General features: G+C 44.8%; 1 protein-coding gene across 2 annotated transcripts in view; it reads right to left on the bottom strand.

The window, feature by feature from the left end:
* Positions 1–15,379: 15,379 nt before the first annotated feature.
* Positions 15,380–18,376, bottom strand: part of NFE2L2 (NFE2 like bZIP transcription factor 2) — a 330,898-nt gene continuing 327,901 nt past the window's right edge. Inside the window, exon 5 of one of the 2 annotated variants that reach the window (XM_069616115.1) lies at positions 15,380–17,126. In XM_069616115.1, coding sequence (XP_069472216.1) covers positions 15,930–17,126 — 1,197 coding nt within the window. In that variant the 3' untranslated portion in view covers positions 15,380–15,929. The remainder of the gene's footprint in view (positions 17,127–18,376) is intronic. The other variant, XM_069616116.1, reaches the window with a different exon arrangement.

Below are 18,376 nucleotides of genomic sequence, written 5' to 3'. Positions count from 1 at the left end.
AAAAGTACATGCCTTGTATGGCATTTCCTGACCTGAGAAGGTAGGAAGAAGGCAAAAGAACAAGATGGCCAAAGGACAGGGCAAAAACCACATGGTACGGCAATTTTCAGTATATGGTACTCAAAATGGCTTTATGCTGTAAATATTATGTGCGCCCAAGTGCACCAGAAAAAAAGGTAGCACTTAATCCATTGCCACCAGCCGTCCTTGACACATCAAAAAGGTAACAAAAATGTTACCTTAGAAAACAAAAAGGATATATATTAACCCTGCAGCTATAAGGTGTTGTGTACTACAGTAAAACAATACAGGAATCTCACACAGGGGATGCTTTTAAGCTCGGCACTTGTAACCATATGGGTTGATCAGTGCCCCCAAAATAGTTGAGCAAGGGACGTAAAGCAAGAGACTTTACCTGCAAAAGTCAGTATAGGGACCAAGCCATACAAAATAGCTGAGGGGTCCATTGATGTCATCGGAAAGAAAGCTGCAAAAAGAAAATCTTTCTTAACAAGTAGGATGTCAGGTGCCGGGGAACAAGTCAGTATTGTTTCAGGAACCATTTAGGGTGACATGGATCAAGGGTGGTGAGGTGGGGAATCGGGTGCTGAGCACCGTGCAAAACATGTCACCACCAATGGTTTTTCCACCTCCGTTAGGGAAGTCAGTCGTATAATGGAATCTGTGGCAGATGGGTTTTGGCAATTATGTCATCGTGGTGTTTGTGGGGTAAGATACATGCAATACAGAAAGCAAAATATCCCTTCTAATGCACTGTCTGAGGATGGGTGGGCAGGACGTTTTTGAAAATCTCTCATCTACTTGAAGAGAATGCTACAACCTTGAATACATGTGAAATATGTATGCACAAGTTAGGTAGGCACTGTATCCTAAATTGAGCATGGCGCTAGGTCATTATATCAGGAAGAAGGCCCAACAAGGTGAGACAGTAGAAATTAACATTACATCTTTGAGGGGCCTTGCTTAATCGTGCAACTTTAAGGAACTGTTTAAAGAATACGAGCCTGATGGGGCTATAGTTAAAGTGGGATCTCAATCTGGATGAAGTCGCGCTGTAGCGAAAAAAGTAGCATGAAGTGTGTAGGAGAACTGGAGATGGAAGAGAAATTGGGACGTCAGCCCGAGAACCAAGCGGTAGAGGCATCAGGCAACCATAGTCCGGGAAGAAGACTGCCAGGCCAATATATAGCTATGGAAGTTCCAGATGTCACTGACCCTCCCACTTTGCTCCAATTTGAGAGTTGTTTGTTTGGGAAATGTGGAAAAGGAGGACACATGGCAATTTGTTGCACGCAGGTTAAACCAGTCTCATGGACAATTTATGTGAAAATATGAAGGATTTGAAAATAGCAATGCAGGACGTAAATAAATCTGGGGAGCCCAGAGTCGATATGAATGGAGTGAACGTCAATGTCATGGTCACCTCCATTTTCATGTTGTGCTTCGCAGAGGATGTGCCTTTGCAGGACATGCATCTCAATCCTCTGGTATACAGAATAGAAGCATCAGAATGGGTGTCTCCACTGGCACCATGTGGCAAGCCAATGGAGAAACTACAATAGTGCATTGACTCGCGGGTGCTCACCAAATGTGTAATACCAGATCTTAGAGATGTTAGTGCTGGATGGGTCAGCATTTTACACAGCACTAGACATTATAGCTGTGTACCACCAAATTCGCTTGCATCCATAATCAAAGAGTTTAATAAATGCATTCATTACACCAGAAGCCCTGTGCGGGTTTGTGTAGATGCCACTTGGGATGCCATTAGCAGCCCCAGAATGTCAAAGGATTATTTACCATTTGCTCAATGATGTTCGTGGTGTAAATTTTGTTCAGGATATCGACTTTTGTACGGTAGGGATGAAAGGGAATATGAGGGCAGGTTACATAACATAGTTAACATATTCCAAGATAGTGGAGTATCTATAGCTGGGGAAAAATGCAGATTGAGCAATAGCAAATGGAGTACTTGGTGCATGTTTTAGAGAGAGGGGTAGAACCAAGAAAGGATCATGTGGGTAGTGGGGGAAGGAGGGGCACGAATGGACACCCCATGACACTAAACTAAAGAGGAGCTTGAATAATTGTTCAGAAGTAGCTGAGTTTTACGCTGAATGTGCTTAGTTTTGCAGATTGTACAGTTAATATGACAGTTGGTGAAAAAGGGAAGTCCATTTGTGTGGAGCGAGATGTTGCACTAGAATCTGGTTAAGAAAGGAGATCCTAGAGAAAGCCATGGTGTTGACCAATAGTGTTGAGCAATTTATTCTACTGCAGAGAACTAACATCAACCGACACCAGCAAAGTTGGCCCGAGAGCCATCCTTATCCAGATCGACAATGGGACCCAATGCTTCGGGAGTCCTCCAGGGTACAGGACTGTCAGATGCTCTAATCCAAAAGGAAATGTTGGCCATGACATGTGAATCTGGCAAGTTCTAATAATTTATTTGGGGCACCCAATTTGAAGTTAGGACAAATCACAAACCCTTAAGGGAAATTTTGCAGGCCAAAGGTCTAAAAATGGTCTCATTGCGCATGCACCAGTGGGTGACAAATTTACACGAACAAACGTTACAGATTGCACATGTCCCTGCTGGCATTAAGAATACATCAGCAGACTGCCTCTCATGGTTAACCTATGGATGTGAGGATGAAGAAGGAAAGGGTGAAATTGATGTGGAACAGAGCACAATGAACTTAGCATAGTGAAGTGGGCTTTGTTATGTGACCAACAATTAAGAGACCTATGAGATTCACAGAAATCTCAGTCCATTTCCACTGAGGTCTTAACAAAATGTGTTCAGTTGAGCTCTGGATCATCAAGAGTTGGGTTTCATGCAGATGGGGATTGTGACGAATCTGGGCAATGTGCCCCTTCTTCCCAGAGGGGAGCCACTGCCTTTGAGGCTAGGGAGGTAAATCTACCAAGAAAGACCCTCATTTGGGGTCTGGGAAAGTGGGACCTCACTGGGAGTGATTCCCCTCTAGGGGACAAGGACTCCCATCCTTATAAGGAACGCCCAGTCAGCATATGTGGGAGTGGAAAAGACTGATGACATCTGTGTGGCATTCAAAACATAATGACATTGCTTCTATATCTTTAGCTCAAGGTAATGCCGGAGGCACTTTGGCTCAGCGGTTGGTGAAGAACAACACGTGCCCTTGAAACACAGATGAGTGAATGAAGATAATGAAGCTTGAATGTAGGAAGAGGAGTCCTACGCAGAGGTGAGCCTCTGACGAGCATACGTTCTGGAGGGGTGGAGCCACGCTAGACCACTGGGCCAGCAGTGGCATGGAAGAGCAGAGTGGATTGAAAGATGCCGAAAGGCTGGTGGCGATAATGCCAAAAAGGTATCATCTGGTGGTGTGACCACGTTGAAGCCGTGGTGGGCCAAGGGGCCGGAAAGAAAGAGCGGAGGAATGAATCTTCCATTCAGAATATGAGGGCCAACAAAGCTGCGAGACAGGCAGAATCAGAGAAGAAAATGCTTCTATAATGGAGATAGTGAAGAAGGGAAAGAGCAGTAACATCCACGCTGCAACGCAATCCCGCTGGAGCAAATCCAACAACCAAGAAGGTACCTGCATTGCCCAGGAAGGAGGGAGGCGACCGGGATGCAACACAAATGAGAAACCTAATGAGTAGGGTTGCAGGAGCCCAAGCAACCCGAGTTATGAATATTAGCAGGGGCCAGCAATTGCACCACAGAAACTAACACAGCCAAAAAACCTGAGGTCTGGAGAACCCTGGGCAAAAGGAGGAATCTTATACAACCGATAAAGAGAAGAGAACCTGGAGGGTTCAATGATTCTGGTCAACTCTGACAGAGAAGGAAAGAAAAGGGCCACATTGGTGGACAAAGGAGGAAGGGAAACCTCTCGCCCCCTTAAAAGTCAAGAGAAATTTGGTTTATACAGAGACTTGCAAATTTTTATTAGGGACCGAAAGAAAGACCTAAGGAGTTTTTTGGATGAATAGTCAAGAATATTTCTTTGGTGAACTGTGAACACTGCTCTGGGAGTGATCGCAAAACCATTGGATGGATGAAGCCTGAACTGAGAGGCCATGGTTCTGGCCTAATATTCCGTTGTTAAAGTGGTAGGGCCAGATATTGGATACGTTTTGGACTGAGGACTATCTTTTCTTATTTTGACAATAGACAAGCACCCTTAGTTTTAGTTCATAGGTAGGCAATCCCTCTGGAAGGTAGGGACAGATAGGTATTTTCTTTTAGATTAACAAAACAGCCTGAATATGACATGACTGAGTCCACCTCCTCCTCCTGGTTTCGCCACAGGATACAGTCAAAATGGGGACAGAATGATCTCCCCAATGGGGGTATGCAAGCATATCAAAAATGTGGCTGGAGTTCCCCATGGGTATGACAAAGAAAGCAGAGAATAAGGAGTTACTGCTGATGGACAGGACATTCAGGTGTTCGTGAGGGTGAGGGGGGTGGAAATTGGCGTTTGTGATGGTCGTAGAGATTGGGGTTTGTGAAGGGAATGTGTTGTGTGTGAGGGTTAGCAGCATACAATGTTCTCTTTGATAGTGACCACCACAACAAAATGGCCATGGCAGTCAAGTTCAACCTACTAAATACCTGCCAAATCCACCCCATCTTCACCTTTCACTATGTTGGAACCCTTATCCCCAGGAGGCATGTTGGCTGCTCCACACTCCTAGGGGGATTTACCTTCCACTCCTTTTCACAATTAGGTAGTGAACTTTGCCACTCGCACGCTCTTCACATTTCCTTGCTTCGCCCCACCTCCTCTCATGGTCACAGCAAGGGCAGGTTTTCTATGAAATAACTTCCTCTTTAAGTTACTTCTCCTGGTCTTTAAATCCATCCTCAGAATGTCCCTCACTATCTAGCTTATTCTATATCTGCTACACACCTGCTCGAACCCTGGAATTAATATCAAGCCCTCTTTAACCTCGGTTCCCTTTCTGCCCTGTGCTGCACCCTATGGCTGCGCCTTCTACCTCCTGATTCACTACCACTTCATTCTACCCTTGCAATTTAAAACATTACCATTCTTTAGAGATCATCATTAAAATAAATCTCATATTCGTTGCAGAGCTCCTACATGAAATTATTGTTTGATGTTTGGTTTTTAGCAGGTGTGAGAAACCTGAGGATATTCTCACGTCTACTCACCAGAGATCTCTTGTTCAGGTGGCATGGGAAGGGCCATCACTTTTGGATCCCAACCAAAATAAGCAAGGAACCTGGGTGGAGGGTCCTTGAGGATCAGGGAGAGAGTGCCTGAGGGCGAGACATGGTGTCCCCCTTTCCTAACACTGGCATATCTGACCCCTTTTCAGCCTTTATGGGTTATATGCAAGCCCAACCTATAACTCGCTGTTCACCCCTATCTAGTACTGAGACGAACAAGAAGGGACTAGGAGTAATACACACTTCCTGTATAGAACACCACTATAGTACTGGGACGAAGAAGAGGAGCATGCAGACAGTTACTACTAAAGATCAGGCATGTCCCAATAATTGTATTTATTGCAGTCTTGCAATACCAATTGACAACATACACCTGAGACATATTAACAAGACTGATGTAGAAAAGGTGAAGCCCAAATCAGAGAGAGCTGCCTGGGTGCAGGACGAGAGAGCTGCCTGGGTGCAGGACGAGAGAGCTGCCTGGGTGCAGGACGAGAGAGCTGCCTGGGTGCAGGACGAGAGAGCTGCCTGGGTGCAGGACGAGAGAGCTGTCTGGCTGCAGGATGAGCGAGGAGCCCCTGTGGCAGGAGATCCGGAGGTCGGGAGACTTGCCACTATACTGAAGGGCCCACAAGACCAGAAGCAAGCGAGCGAGCTGCATGGTGTATGCAGGACTGGGAACCTATTGCAGTAAGAGGACAGCGGGAGCGGTCAAATAAAGAAAAGCAGAACGGCGGCATACAGCAACTGATCCAGTCACCGGCATGAGCAGAGAAGTGCCTGGCGAGGAGTGAAAGCGGTCCGCATCCCAGTTGGCAAGGATGTGAGAGGGAGCAGCAGGGACCGCTGCAGTGGCACGGGAAGAGCCAGTGAGGGCCAGTGCCGAGTGCTCCCAGGGAACTCCAGGCAAGTAGCGGTTCACAGAATTGCATACACTTACTCAATTTTGAATAACAAATTAAACGAAAATATCGAATTTAACAAAAGGCACTGTTTGAATGCAATTACTTAATCTTGAATACAGAACTGAACAAAGAACATTTGAATACAATTACTCGATCCGGAATACCGAACTGAACGAAAAGCACTACTTGAATGCAATTGCTTAATCTTGAATACTGAACTGAACAAACAATACTGTTTGAATGCAATTATACAGGCTGAATGAGAAGTACAGTGTGAATGAAAATATGAAATATTAAATACTGAGCAGGAGAGAAAGTAGTGTTTGAAGTAAAACTAAGGCATATTAAATACTGGCAAATTAAACACTGAACGAGCATTGGCAAAATAAACTGACAGTGTCAGATGAACGAAAGCAGTATTGTATACAGAATTAAAGCAAAGAAGTTAAGAAACCAATGTGGAGAAGACTTGCAAAGACTAATGTTCAAGAGTGTAACAACAGAGGCAAAATTGGAGAAAGTTATGGTTGCGCAACCTGTGATGGGTGGACCGTGTGGTCTGACAACTGTGCCTATACCCGAAAGGTTCCCATTGTGAAGTTCACCTACAGTGTAAATCAAGCCAAGGAGAAGCACAGGGCTCCTGTATGCGTGACTTGTGATGGATGGACCATGTGGTCCAACAACTGCGCAGAGACCATGGGGCCCTAGATGGTGAGAGGCCTAAGACTTTGTGGCAAGTCAATGGAGTATTAAAGCGCAATCTCGGGGAAGGAAATCCTGAGAACTTAAAGAACTGTGAAAAGTTGTCCTGGAGAAGGGAACCTCAAGACCCTCTTTTTGTGAATTGTGCTAAATTGAACTTGAAGAAGGGAACCTCAAGATTTGACAGAACATTGGTTAGACCAACAGTTATTGGGACTATATTACGCGTGATGTATGAGGCCCAAGAAGAACTTAAGCTGAGAGCAGCTAAATCTATTTTTTAACATTATTTTGGTTAAGAGAAATCCCACACTTTGTTTATTTATAGATGTGAGGGCAAGCATAGCTTTTGGGAGGCAGAAAAAACTTTGACTTGAACTTACACATTCCGACATTCTTTAGTTTTCCTTAGGATATAGAAATGCACACATTAGTTATAAAGCAAATTAGATCTTACACCATCCTGACATTTTAATAAAGCTTGTTCAAATTTGGGTTCTGTTGTCTGTGTCGTCTCTTGATATCATGACTGTCTAACACAGACTACCTTCTTTTGCACTGCAGGTCTAATTCCTCCCATAATTATTTCCAGTGGAAACATATAAATGTCTACTAGTTTGGTAGCAGCCTTGGTATCTTCTTTAAATGTCCAGAGAGGGATGAGATGGTAGTAGAGATACAGGTCAGTACCAATTGCTTTCCTGAAGTAGAGTTTAAAAAATGCATTTATTAGTATTTTAAGCTTCAATACAAAGTCCTATAAAACGTCCACAATTAGATAACCTTGACAATACAATTGCCCAATCGGTAATTCCCAATGGCACACGACCCATATTTTTCCATTGAGTCCAAGCACCATCATTCAACAGTCATGCTCATAACAATTTGGCCTTCCCATCAATTTTATTCTTTAACTTCTCCATGATTTACCAATTTCGCTCAAATTCTGTCATACTTTTTTGATTTGTCTGTGTACAATAATAGTTGTCACAACCCGGCCACTAGATAGCACCATTGTTGTCCATCTGTGCCTACTGGCAACTAATGTGGAACCTAGAGCACATTCTCCAACGCGGGAACTTCAGTTCTCAATTGCCTCGGTGCACTGTACATTCTTGATACCAATCGCGTGCATCATTCCGCTCTTTCCTACATAGTTGAAAGGTAAAAGGAGGTGGATGATAGAACAGCTCACTTTACAACTGTGTATCCTGGTCTGTTGTGTGGCTTTTGGTTCTGTTTGTCTCTTTTGTCATCAGATTTCTGGATTTACCGAAGTTGGATCTGTATACTGGATTGCTCATTGGCTCCCCGTACAGCACATTCAGGTATTTGCTCTTAGGCACTCAGCCTAAGTCATGCTCCGTTTTAGAATTCCCCATTGCTTTGTCCCCTAGAAACTTGCTTCTGGTTTGTCTGTCACAGATTCCTGTTTCTTATACTGTAGGTGCACCAGCTCTATTTTTTGGTAACGTCTGTGCTTTTCAGCTTTTCCTCATTTCTCTGTGTTTGCATGAACCGATTTCTCTCTCCAAACTACCGGAAAAATCTTGGATTTCGGTCCCTTATTGCTTTTTCACTAGCCCCTAGGTAAACCCTGGAGTTGCTACATTCCTTGGAATGTCCAGCCACCACAGGGGGTGCTAGAAGGATAGTCTGCATAGCAGGCCGCCCTTCTGGCCACCACCACCAAAGGGTATCTACACCTCTCCTCCTCCTTCAGAGGGGAAGGGATCGTCCCCGGGCCCAGCCACATACCGCTTCAGCTAAGGGGAGTAGATATAAGGCAGTCCAGTCTGAGTTGGCCAGCAGCCACCCGGGTGAGATTTGGGACCCCGGAAGACTTTGTGGTAACTATGGCAAGTACTTAGAACTGGACTACCTGCTGGCGTTTATCCAATCTACTGGTTGTCTTGGGCACCATCTGCGGTTTGCTGTGGGTCCTGCGCTGCTGGTGGGAAGACCTGTGGACAAGAATCTTTGCTGCTTTGAGTCCTTTTCCAGGAGCTCAATGGGGCGATGGCGCTGCTTTTCAGTCTGGCTTCAAAGCTGCGTTAGGCAGTTAAAGGTTACTTCGCTGTGTCTTTTCAGCCTTGCTTAAATCCCCAGGTAATGCACAGAGATCGCTTTAAAGAGCGTTTTTCTCGTTTCGTATGCAGTGCTTTTCAGAAGTCTTTGCAATGCCTTTTTTCTGTCTGGGGTGGCCCCTGAGCCACCGGTTTTCAGTTAGACAGCATGTATGCAGCGAACATTTTTCTAACAGATGTGTGCAGTCCCTGTGACACCAAATGTGTGTTCTTTACAAGATGCAGGGATTTCTAAGGTATATGTGGGGTCACCATGCTGTCTGATTTTATGTGGGATTGTTGTTGGGGAGGAGTTTAATGCCCAGACTTAATCGGATCTAGGTTGAAGATTTCAATTAATTTACATGGCTAGCCGTCGCTGTGGCACGTGAATGTCCCTTTGATTGAATTGGAGATGGGTTCCTTTGTCGGTTGCCGTACCGCGTGGGGCCGGGGAATAACGAAATGCATATTGGGTTGTTCCTACATGTAATTTATGCCACTGGTAGGTTGCCGTGCCGCAGGGTTGTTGGTCATCATGGGTCAATGAACGCAATTGTTGCATGTGTGTTCCTCGGATGCGTCGGCCACCATGCTGAGTTACGGTTGTAAAGACTAAGTGAAGTTGGTATGCCTCGAACGGTTGCAATGCTGTTGGGCCTGTGTTGTTTAGAAAAAGCATGTGTGTCATTTAATCACCTTTTTACTGCTTGTTCAGCGCATTCTCTACGTTCCGTTAAGGGGCAGGTTGGCGCGCCATGTGCTCTTTCGTTACAGAGAGTGCGGGATAATTTTGTTTTACTCGTGTACAGTATGATGAAATGTGTTGGGTCAAGAAAGATGCTTTGCCTGCGCACGATAATTGTAATCTGCCGTGTTTTTTTGCGAAAACAAATTGGGGATTGTGGAAAGATGCTTTGCCAGCACCCAGTAATTTTAAGCAGGCTTGCTCATTCTAGGGTTGTGGGGGTGGGGGGCAATCCACTGGCATGCATTTGTCAATATAGAAACTGCCATGCCATTGAAATCCCAAAAGATTAAAACTGTCTGGGTGTACAGGTAGGAGGTGGAATGCAGATTCTATATCTACCTTGGTTAAGAGTGCCTGTTTCCCCAACGCGGGCCACCATAACCATAGCCTGCTCAAAGGACGTATAATGCCCTGAGCAGTGGTCCTCAGTCAACTAGTCAGTCGTTGACAGAGTCCCCTTTCGGGGATGACAAGTGATGGATCAAGCTGAACCTGCCCTGTTCGTTCTTGGGCACAATGCCCAATGGGGAAACTACGAAATTGGGAGGGGGTGGGGGTGGAAAAAAGGCCTGCCACCAATTTCTTTATTTTTTCACTCACCACTTGTGGTTGTTGAAGTGCAGATAAGAGGTGCTTGGCCCACCCGACTAATCGGTGGACCCCCATAAGGGATCTGGAACTCCTCGCTAAAGCCCTCCAATAATAAATCACGCTACTTCTTTCTTGGATAGTTTTGTAAAAATTCATGCAACACCCTTATGTCCGCAGGGGAGGGTCCTTTCTCCAACTTCACACTACTGGGCACCTTTGTGTTGCCCTCTGCCCCCGCCCCACTTCTGTCTTCAAGCAATTTGCAATTGGGTGACTCCCCCATACTTAGAGCATCAGTGTTGAAATCTGCACCTGGCACACCAGCTTTGGGTCAGTGAATTAGTGTCAGCTGGCAGGTGGGACCAGTCGGGGAAGGCCCTCGCTCTGGAAGATGTTGCATTTTTGTCAAGGAGGGACAGTGAGGGTTTGACGATCAAGTTGAGGCAATGAAAGACTTAGCAAGAGGGAAAAGGATAGTGGGTTGTTACGCATGGGGCCCTCTGCAGTGACAGCTGTCCAGCCTTCAGATCCATGCTAGTGGAGCGCCCCTGACCAACTAACAATTTGGAAAACTGTTGTCTACCGCACTGGGAGCTGTGGGAATCCATGGTATGGGCTGGTCCTCCAACAGTATTCGGATCGGTGACACCACCACTGCCTTTGTGCAAGGGATACCGGCACCAGCAATTAAGAAAATAGGGAGATGGGTTTCGAACTTCTACCAACTCTATGTGAAACTGCATGGCAAGCCTGACCTCACTTTGGGTACGGAGCAGAGGGAGGGATCAGCATAGGAAGGATTGACTTGCTTAGGAAGGATTGACTTGCTGATATCTGCCTTTTTGGCTCCTTGTCACACTATGCCTTTTGTATCAACAGAGGACACAGTATGGATTATGGGGCATTGCTTTGTAAGTCCTGATGTACAATTTCTAACAAATAAGAAAGAAATAAGATGGTTTGGCTTGGGTCACCCAGTATGATGTCGCATTCCTTGTTGCCCGCAATGCGCAAGCAGCTGCAGTGGCGACCTGCACCTTGGGTGATGGTGATACACTTGGTGGAAATTACCTTGCCACCATGGGGAGGGGCTGACTGTTGGCCCAGGTACAAGTGGCTCTGTGCATCTTGGCACAAGAATTGCCCGGCAAGGGCATAATTTGGTCGGAAGTAGCGCCCAGACTAAAGTGGCATGGTACAGCATCCCATGCATGGATGGAGAAATCTACAAGGAGGTTGATAAGAAGAATTGAAACATGTACAAAAGCTGAGGGCTTGAGATTCATTAGACACTGTTGCTTGAATTCGCTCCCTGCCCATTACAATGCTGATGGGGTGCATTTAACTGACCAGGGAAATTATCTCTTCCTCACAGCAATACTGGGGGCATTGTTAAAGGCTGGTTGCAGTTAGGTTTTTTGATAATTATGACTTCAGTGTGTGGTGGCATTGGGGTGCGCGGGGGCGGGCACCCCCGAAGTGTGGCAGAGCTCCAGGATGGTCCGAGCCAGGGAGGAGTTTGATGTTACGGTTTTGGCCGTGGATGGTTTCCCTGATGGTCGCACTCGAGCCTAATTGGGACAATGGGCACTCAGTCCCTTATGGACAGTTGAGACTCGTCAAGGAGATTCAGTGGTCCCGGAGAATTACTGCTTGACAGTTTATAATAATCAAAAGTGGACGTCCACTACTCTGCAAACCGGAAGTGGCAAGTGTCCCCGGGCACTATAAGATAATGACAAGCCTCACAAACCAATTGGCTACCTTAGAAGTCGAAAGAGATGTGACTTTACTTGGGGCTGGGACCGCCCCCCAAAATGGTGTATACCTAATAAATGTGATCTTCCAAATATACACCAATTGTTCTTGTGATTCCTAGGTAATATGTAACCATTGCATGATGTCTTAGACCGCAGTAAGGGGTGGTTAATAGAGGATGGCCCTGGTATGCTTTTTGCTCACTTAGCTTAGTCCCTGTGCCACCAGGGTGAGGTTCCTGCAAACTAATCTTTAGTTAAGTCCCCCATTGTTTCTCATACAGCGTGGCCACCTCTTCCCTATGCACCCAGGATTCTTTAAGATGAGGAGTGTCCACCAAGGCTCACAGCGATCTATAATTTCTTGCTAAGAGGGAGAGTATTTGCTTTAAAATGACCTTTGCTCGTGTGTTTGATTTGCAGTCTGGGAAACAGCAGTATCAGTTTCTTCCGGTCTTTTCGATTGACAGCTCTGCATGGTGCTCAACTACCACCCCCTTGCTATGCATTCGGGAGGAAAGCTTTGCAACCTTCCCGATAGCCTGGGGAAAACCAGGGCTGTGGCAATAGCTTTCTCTGTGAATTGCACATTTGTCCACAACCATCACCCATACATTCAAGGTTTTCAGGTCAGTATTTGCCCGTTTCAATAGTATGTTTCCTTTTGCTATCATACATGTAATCCCTACCAGTGCTTCATTGTACCTCCCCAGCTACATTTCACACATATTTTAAAGCATAACCTTTTTTAGGTCACCCTCTGCCTACCACCCTAGCACTCCCCTCCCTCATCACTGCCTCTACACTCCCTACAAAGCCTAGCGATTCCCCGTTGGACCAATTATATGCAAAAGTGTCCCCTTTGCTCTCTCACACCAAGAACACTGCAGGATTTCAAAAGGGTGTTTTGTTCATAATACAAGGAATTAGGATGAGAGTTTTCATTACACTCAGCCTCATTTGGCGGTGTGGCCAAAAACAGTGGTTATGCAGAGGTAACAGTTTTACCACTGCATTACCAAACCACGAACTATGGGTATGGAGGTAAGGTGCAGGGAAAACCTCCAGCTGAATGCTGGCAGTAATTCCTCTGCTTTAACGCCAACAAATTGCCACATCAGTGGAATTACCACTGGCGGAATTACTGGTGGTGGTAATTCTGCCAAAATCCCCCTGGATTCCTATAGACTCCAATAAATGGGGACTAACACCACCTACCACCACTTGTAATCCGGTGGTAATTATGCAGGACCAACTGGTAGTAACAGTAAATCCATTTGGTGGTATCTCCGCGTATTTACCACAGAGATACCACCAAACTTGTAATGAGACACGCTGCTTTTTGAACATCTAATTACGTAGCCTGCAGTACAGAATTATCGGCAAGTAGGAAAAAACCTAAGCATTTCTCTGGTGAAGAAGGCGGCTGCAAAATAGGCTCTGGGAGAATCTCTTCAATATGATTACAAACATCCCCTCCTTTGTGTACGCACAACTTAACTCAGATATAGGCCTTCCATTCTGCCGAACTACCGCCAAAAGAATTACTGTTACTTGGTTCTGCGGATTTACTGTGGGATTACAAGTGGGAGGCGGTGTAAATCCTCATTTTCTGGCGTGCATAGAACGCCATCAGGATTTTGGCAAAATTACCACCATTGGTAATCTCCCCCACCCCATGTTGGCTATTTTTCAGCTGTAAAGTGGCGGATTTACCGCCAGCCTGATGCGGGAGGTAAGTCCTCCACCTCAAAGTCAAACTCGAATTTGGCAGAGCTGTAAAAGTTGTGGTCATTTTCCATTACCACCACTTTTTTTGCCACTCCACCAAACTCAGAATGAGGCCCATAGTTTTACATATTCAGCATTTGTATTGAAACACAAACACTGGTCTTCTGCCATGCCGCTACCTGGGTTAATCACTGTGTACTGAATCTTTTACTTCACACTTAAACCTTCCTCCAATTGTTTTTTTGCCTATAACCGCATTTCCCTTCTATTTGTGAGTATTTCTTTCTCTTTTAAAACCGCCAAAGTTACTTTGTGCTGCAATGCAGTGGAATCTGACCCTTATGCATCCATCCCTCCACAACTAACAGCCTGCACTATGCTAAATGTCTATTCTTTGATTTTATTGGCAACAAAATCACCAACATATAGGGCTCAAGTAAACAAATCATGTTGATAATCTCGTCATCAAGGAGAAGGGTCTGAACACCCTCTTCTCTCCTTTCTGAGCAGCTTGATGCACAATGGTGGGGAGGTGAAAGGTTATTACTATAGGTGCCTCCAGGCTCCGGTACCGAGAGTCTTGCACCATTAATGAGCACTGAAACCCAAATTCCCCCGAGTATCTATGGGCTATTCAGTTTGCAGCCTGTGTTGTACAATAAACCTTGCCCAGTCCCTCACTTCTGCCACACCCTTGCACTTCCTGTTGGATCAGGCTCCTTTCTACGCTATCTTGAAGCAACTATTCAAAACGCATCTCCTGTTTGGTGCCTTGAGATTACCATTTGGTTGCCTTTTTCCTGTTTTATAAATAAAAATGTTAAACTCTGGCAAGCCTTCCACCTTAAAGGTCTCTAAAACATGCTCAAAGTATCATCTCAACAATTTACCAAAACTCATAATAACCCATCAAATTACTTTTCTATGGTCTGCTTTTACGAAATCTGCCAACAGGGTCAATAAAAATCACTCCTGCTCACTGGCTGGTTGGCTGTGGGCAGTATGCCCCAAAAATGACTAATAGAGTTTTTGGAGCGCATCCGCCGCATTGAGGATCACCTCCCCTCCCAGAAGTCACTCAAGACCTGGCTCTTCCCATCTGCATCTTGACTGACCAAGTCCACCTCTTGGATGAAGTATTACCCCCAGACAGGTAAGGTGGGGGCATCAATGAGTCACGCGAGGAGAAAACAAGACAGTACTGAGCATGCGGCTTCCAACTCGACCCACATGATATGATCTGCATTTACTGATCGCAACTACATATCAGCAATGTCTCACTGGTACGTATTGCACTCCATCTCAATGGAAGATAGTCGTATCCCTCCCAGGGCACGGCCACCCACACGCCTACATCTGCAGTACTCCACTACTTCGTACACCCATAGAGTTTTGGCGCTACACAAATGTCATATAACATAACTAAGCTGTGAAAGGCAGGAATGCTCGTTCCTACACCATCTTTTCCTGGATGATATTAAACATGCACTTTTGTTTCGGTGTCTTGAGCTCAGAACCGCATTGTAATATGACATTAAATGTGTCATGAGGCCACCTGGGATCTGCAGCAATATACTTCATGAATAATAACACGTATATATCATCGTGTATGCATGCTGAGTATATATAGTGTAACCTCTTCAAAATAAATGAGATAAACATGGCTTTTCTGCTTTATTTTCACCAATGTCTGTACTAAAATTAAGATCTTTTTTCAGCTTACATATATAAAATGAAACATTATCTATCTTTGAAGAAATTATGCTAAAGCAGTCTAAAAATCAAACCTTTTTTTATAAATCTATGAATATAAGAAAAGATAGGAACTGTATATAAATACGATGCATTGAGCTATTTACACTTTTACTTAAACTAGCCAAAATGGTCCTTTAGGTACTGTTTTTGCACGAATATAAAAGATTACAGAGTGTGCATACATACATGCCACAATATAAGAATGCATTAATAACTTTACTTGGCTATTTCTTGTACAGGTTAGTCTTGCCTAGATAACGCGTTGCATAGAATCTACTAAATGCCTTAATTCTGCAATTCACAGCAAGTAAGATTTGTTTGTAGAGCACTACAAAGCACTTGGTCAGAAAAAACAAAACAGTAAGCACATTCATTCGCTCTATCCAACTATTTCACTGGCAATCCTCTTGCCTATTCAACTGTCAATCACCCCAAAAGCACCAAAGGGAAAAATAACTAGTCTCTCTTGTTTTCGGTTTTCTTATTTTTGGGGACAAGGAACACATCACCATCTCTCGTTTGCTGCAAGGAGTACTCAGCCGGAGAATAAGGGTGGCCGTCCTCATCGCGAAGTTGACTGAAGACCTCTAAATAGAGTTCACTGAGTTGCTTCTTCAGAAGCTGAAAATTCCTGCTGTACTCTACTTTTTCAGCCAGTAATTTATCTTTCTCATCTTTTAAATGATCCAAATCCTGCTCCAGCTCGACAATGTTTTCCAGTTTCCGTTTCCGACAGTTCTGAGCCGCCACTTTATTTTTGCCTCGTCTGCGTATGTCTCGTATGAGCGCCAGCTGGGCCTCATTCAACTGGTGCTTCGACATGACTGAATTGAAGTCATCAACTGGAAGGTTGATAATATGTTCTACTGGGAACGGGATCTGTAGAGCTTTTGCTCTTTGCGAGTCTCTTGTGAAACGCGCTTCCAGGCGGCTCGAATACTTGTCCTTTGCAAAAGGAGATTTGTTATGACCAGGGCTAGCTGGTACTTCTTTTTTTGGAGACATTTTTATCTGTACATCAAGGGCTTGCTTTCGAAATGCATCTGATGGGGAAGATGGAAAGGAAGAATCTTCCGGCATCTGCAAAGGGTGCATTTCAGACTGATTTTGCACCACACTTGGTGGGGCACTGTCCAGATCTTCCATTTCAGAGTCGCTGTAGTTGTAAGCCGCCTCCCCATAGAGAGAGGACCCCATTGAAGGTCCGGGAGATGGTGCATTGGGACTTGCATTCACTGAAATGCCAGAATCAGAATCACTAAATTCCGGCACTTGCCCCGGCTTTTCTCCACTAAAGGCTTTACACAGTGACAATTCGATAATGTCAACAGGTTCATTTAAAAACTCAGTGAGCAAATCGGTATTGTTTGGCGTGGGCATGCTCCCACTCGCTTTTTCTTCAATGAAAGGAGGGTAGATATCGTCACCAAGGTTCAAGGAATCACCTTTCAAATAATTCAGACCTTCCATGGGCATAGTGTCACTGAATACATTTGTGTACCCATTTTGAAAAACAGGATTGGAGTCAATTTCTTTCCCAACCAAGACCATTGGATTGTAGAAGGGGTAGTTCTGTCCAGTCTCTGGTGGCTTGGCTTCTTCAATTGGGAAAATGTCCACATCCGTCAGGCTATCATTCTCGATATTAAGGCACTAAAATCAAGAAACATAAAACGTTAGGAATAAGAATAATAGTATTCTGTACAAATACAATGTAGAGGATTTTCCCTTGCCCTCGAAATAAAAATAAATCGCCATAAGTATCAATGCTTGTCAACATTACATGTTGTCTAGGAATCTTCAAGATGTATGATAATTCACAAAAAACAGGTAAATTGCATGGGTACTTTGTCACAGACATAATTTTAAAAATTAGTTTTTAAACAGGCACAATGGAAATAATTATTCTGGGAAACGTTTCTGGATGAGGGTCACTGGGATTGATATGCAATGAGACACGTGTGAAATTGTGCATATGATTAATTCATGACCACCACACATCACACCAAAATAGCAAAGATCAATGTCCAAATTAGACAGTGCATACTAACATAAACATTTATTTCCGCACAGTCAACTGGGATAACACATTTTTCCTATGCAGCATTTTTACAAGTTTGGCAGTAGTTGTAAAACATTCAGTATTTCCAAATGCTGCATGTTTTACCACTCTGCCACACCAGGTGTTTAATTACAGAAACTCTTCCTTTACGCTTAATATTCGGCAATTACCTGGTATTTGTAACCTAGGTGGAACGTTGGAATCCTAGCAGCAAATGGGACGCAGGTATTCGGGGCAATAAGCGCTGGTGTAGCCATGGATGCTGATGACCGTCAGGTTTCCATGTGCCAGCAGCGTGCTTCACAGTCCCTGCTCCCTCGTCACCTTCACTACGTTCTCTCCTCAGTCATCCTCTCCTCCTACTTTCCTTCTGCTCAATTGACCTGCCCCCTCTCACCATTCCCCCTTCGCTTATGCCCGGACTGATCGCCAATCCCCCTACTCTATGCTCCTCCCCTCGCTGCCTGTCCTTTGGTGCAACAGAAATCAGACTCTTGATGCCTGTACATACAAGAGGGGCCCTATGGCGAGGCACTATTCCAAAATAATTGTTTCATGAGTAACCTTTGCACTTTTTGTCTAAAATATATTAGAGTCTAGCTGTTTTCTGGACTAGGTTTCATCTTGTAAAATGAATTCACTTCGCCTGTTTTTTTGGCCTTCAGAGGTGACCACCCAACCCACTTTCCCTTGTGTACCCTTGTCAGAGGTCTCGCTAGGAAGGTAGAAGCACAAAGGATACAACCAAAAGGCTAGCTAGCCACGTGTCCCGACGTTGGAGTAGCCCCAGATCTTTTCCAGGCCTAGCACCACCACTGATCCCTGTGTTCCCTTCACCTCT

The sequence above is a fragment of the Ambystoma mexicanum genome, chromosome 9 (genome assembly GCF_040938575.1).
Source record: "Ambystoma mexicanum isolate Mex_15411 chromosome 9, UKY_AmexF1_1, whole genome shotgun sequence".
In the NCBI taxonomy this organism is placed as follows: Eukaryota; Metazoa; Chordata; class Amphibia; order Caudata; family Ambystomatidae; genus Ambystoma; species Ambystoma mexicanum.
The sequence above is the reverse complement of the archived record's forward strand: the minus strand, read 5'-3'. Positions and strand labels throughout refer to the sequence as shown.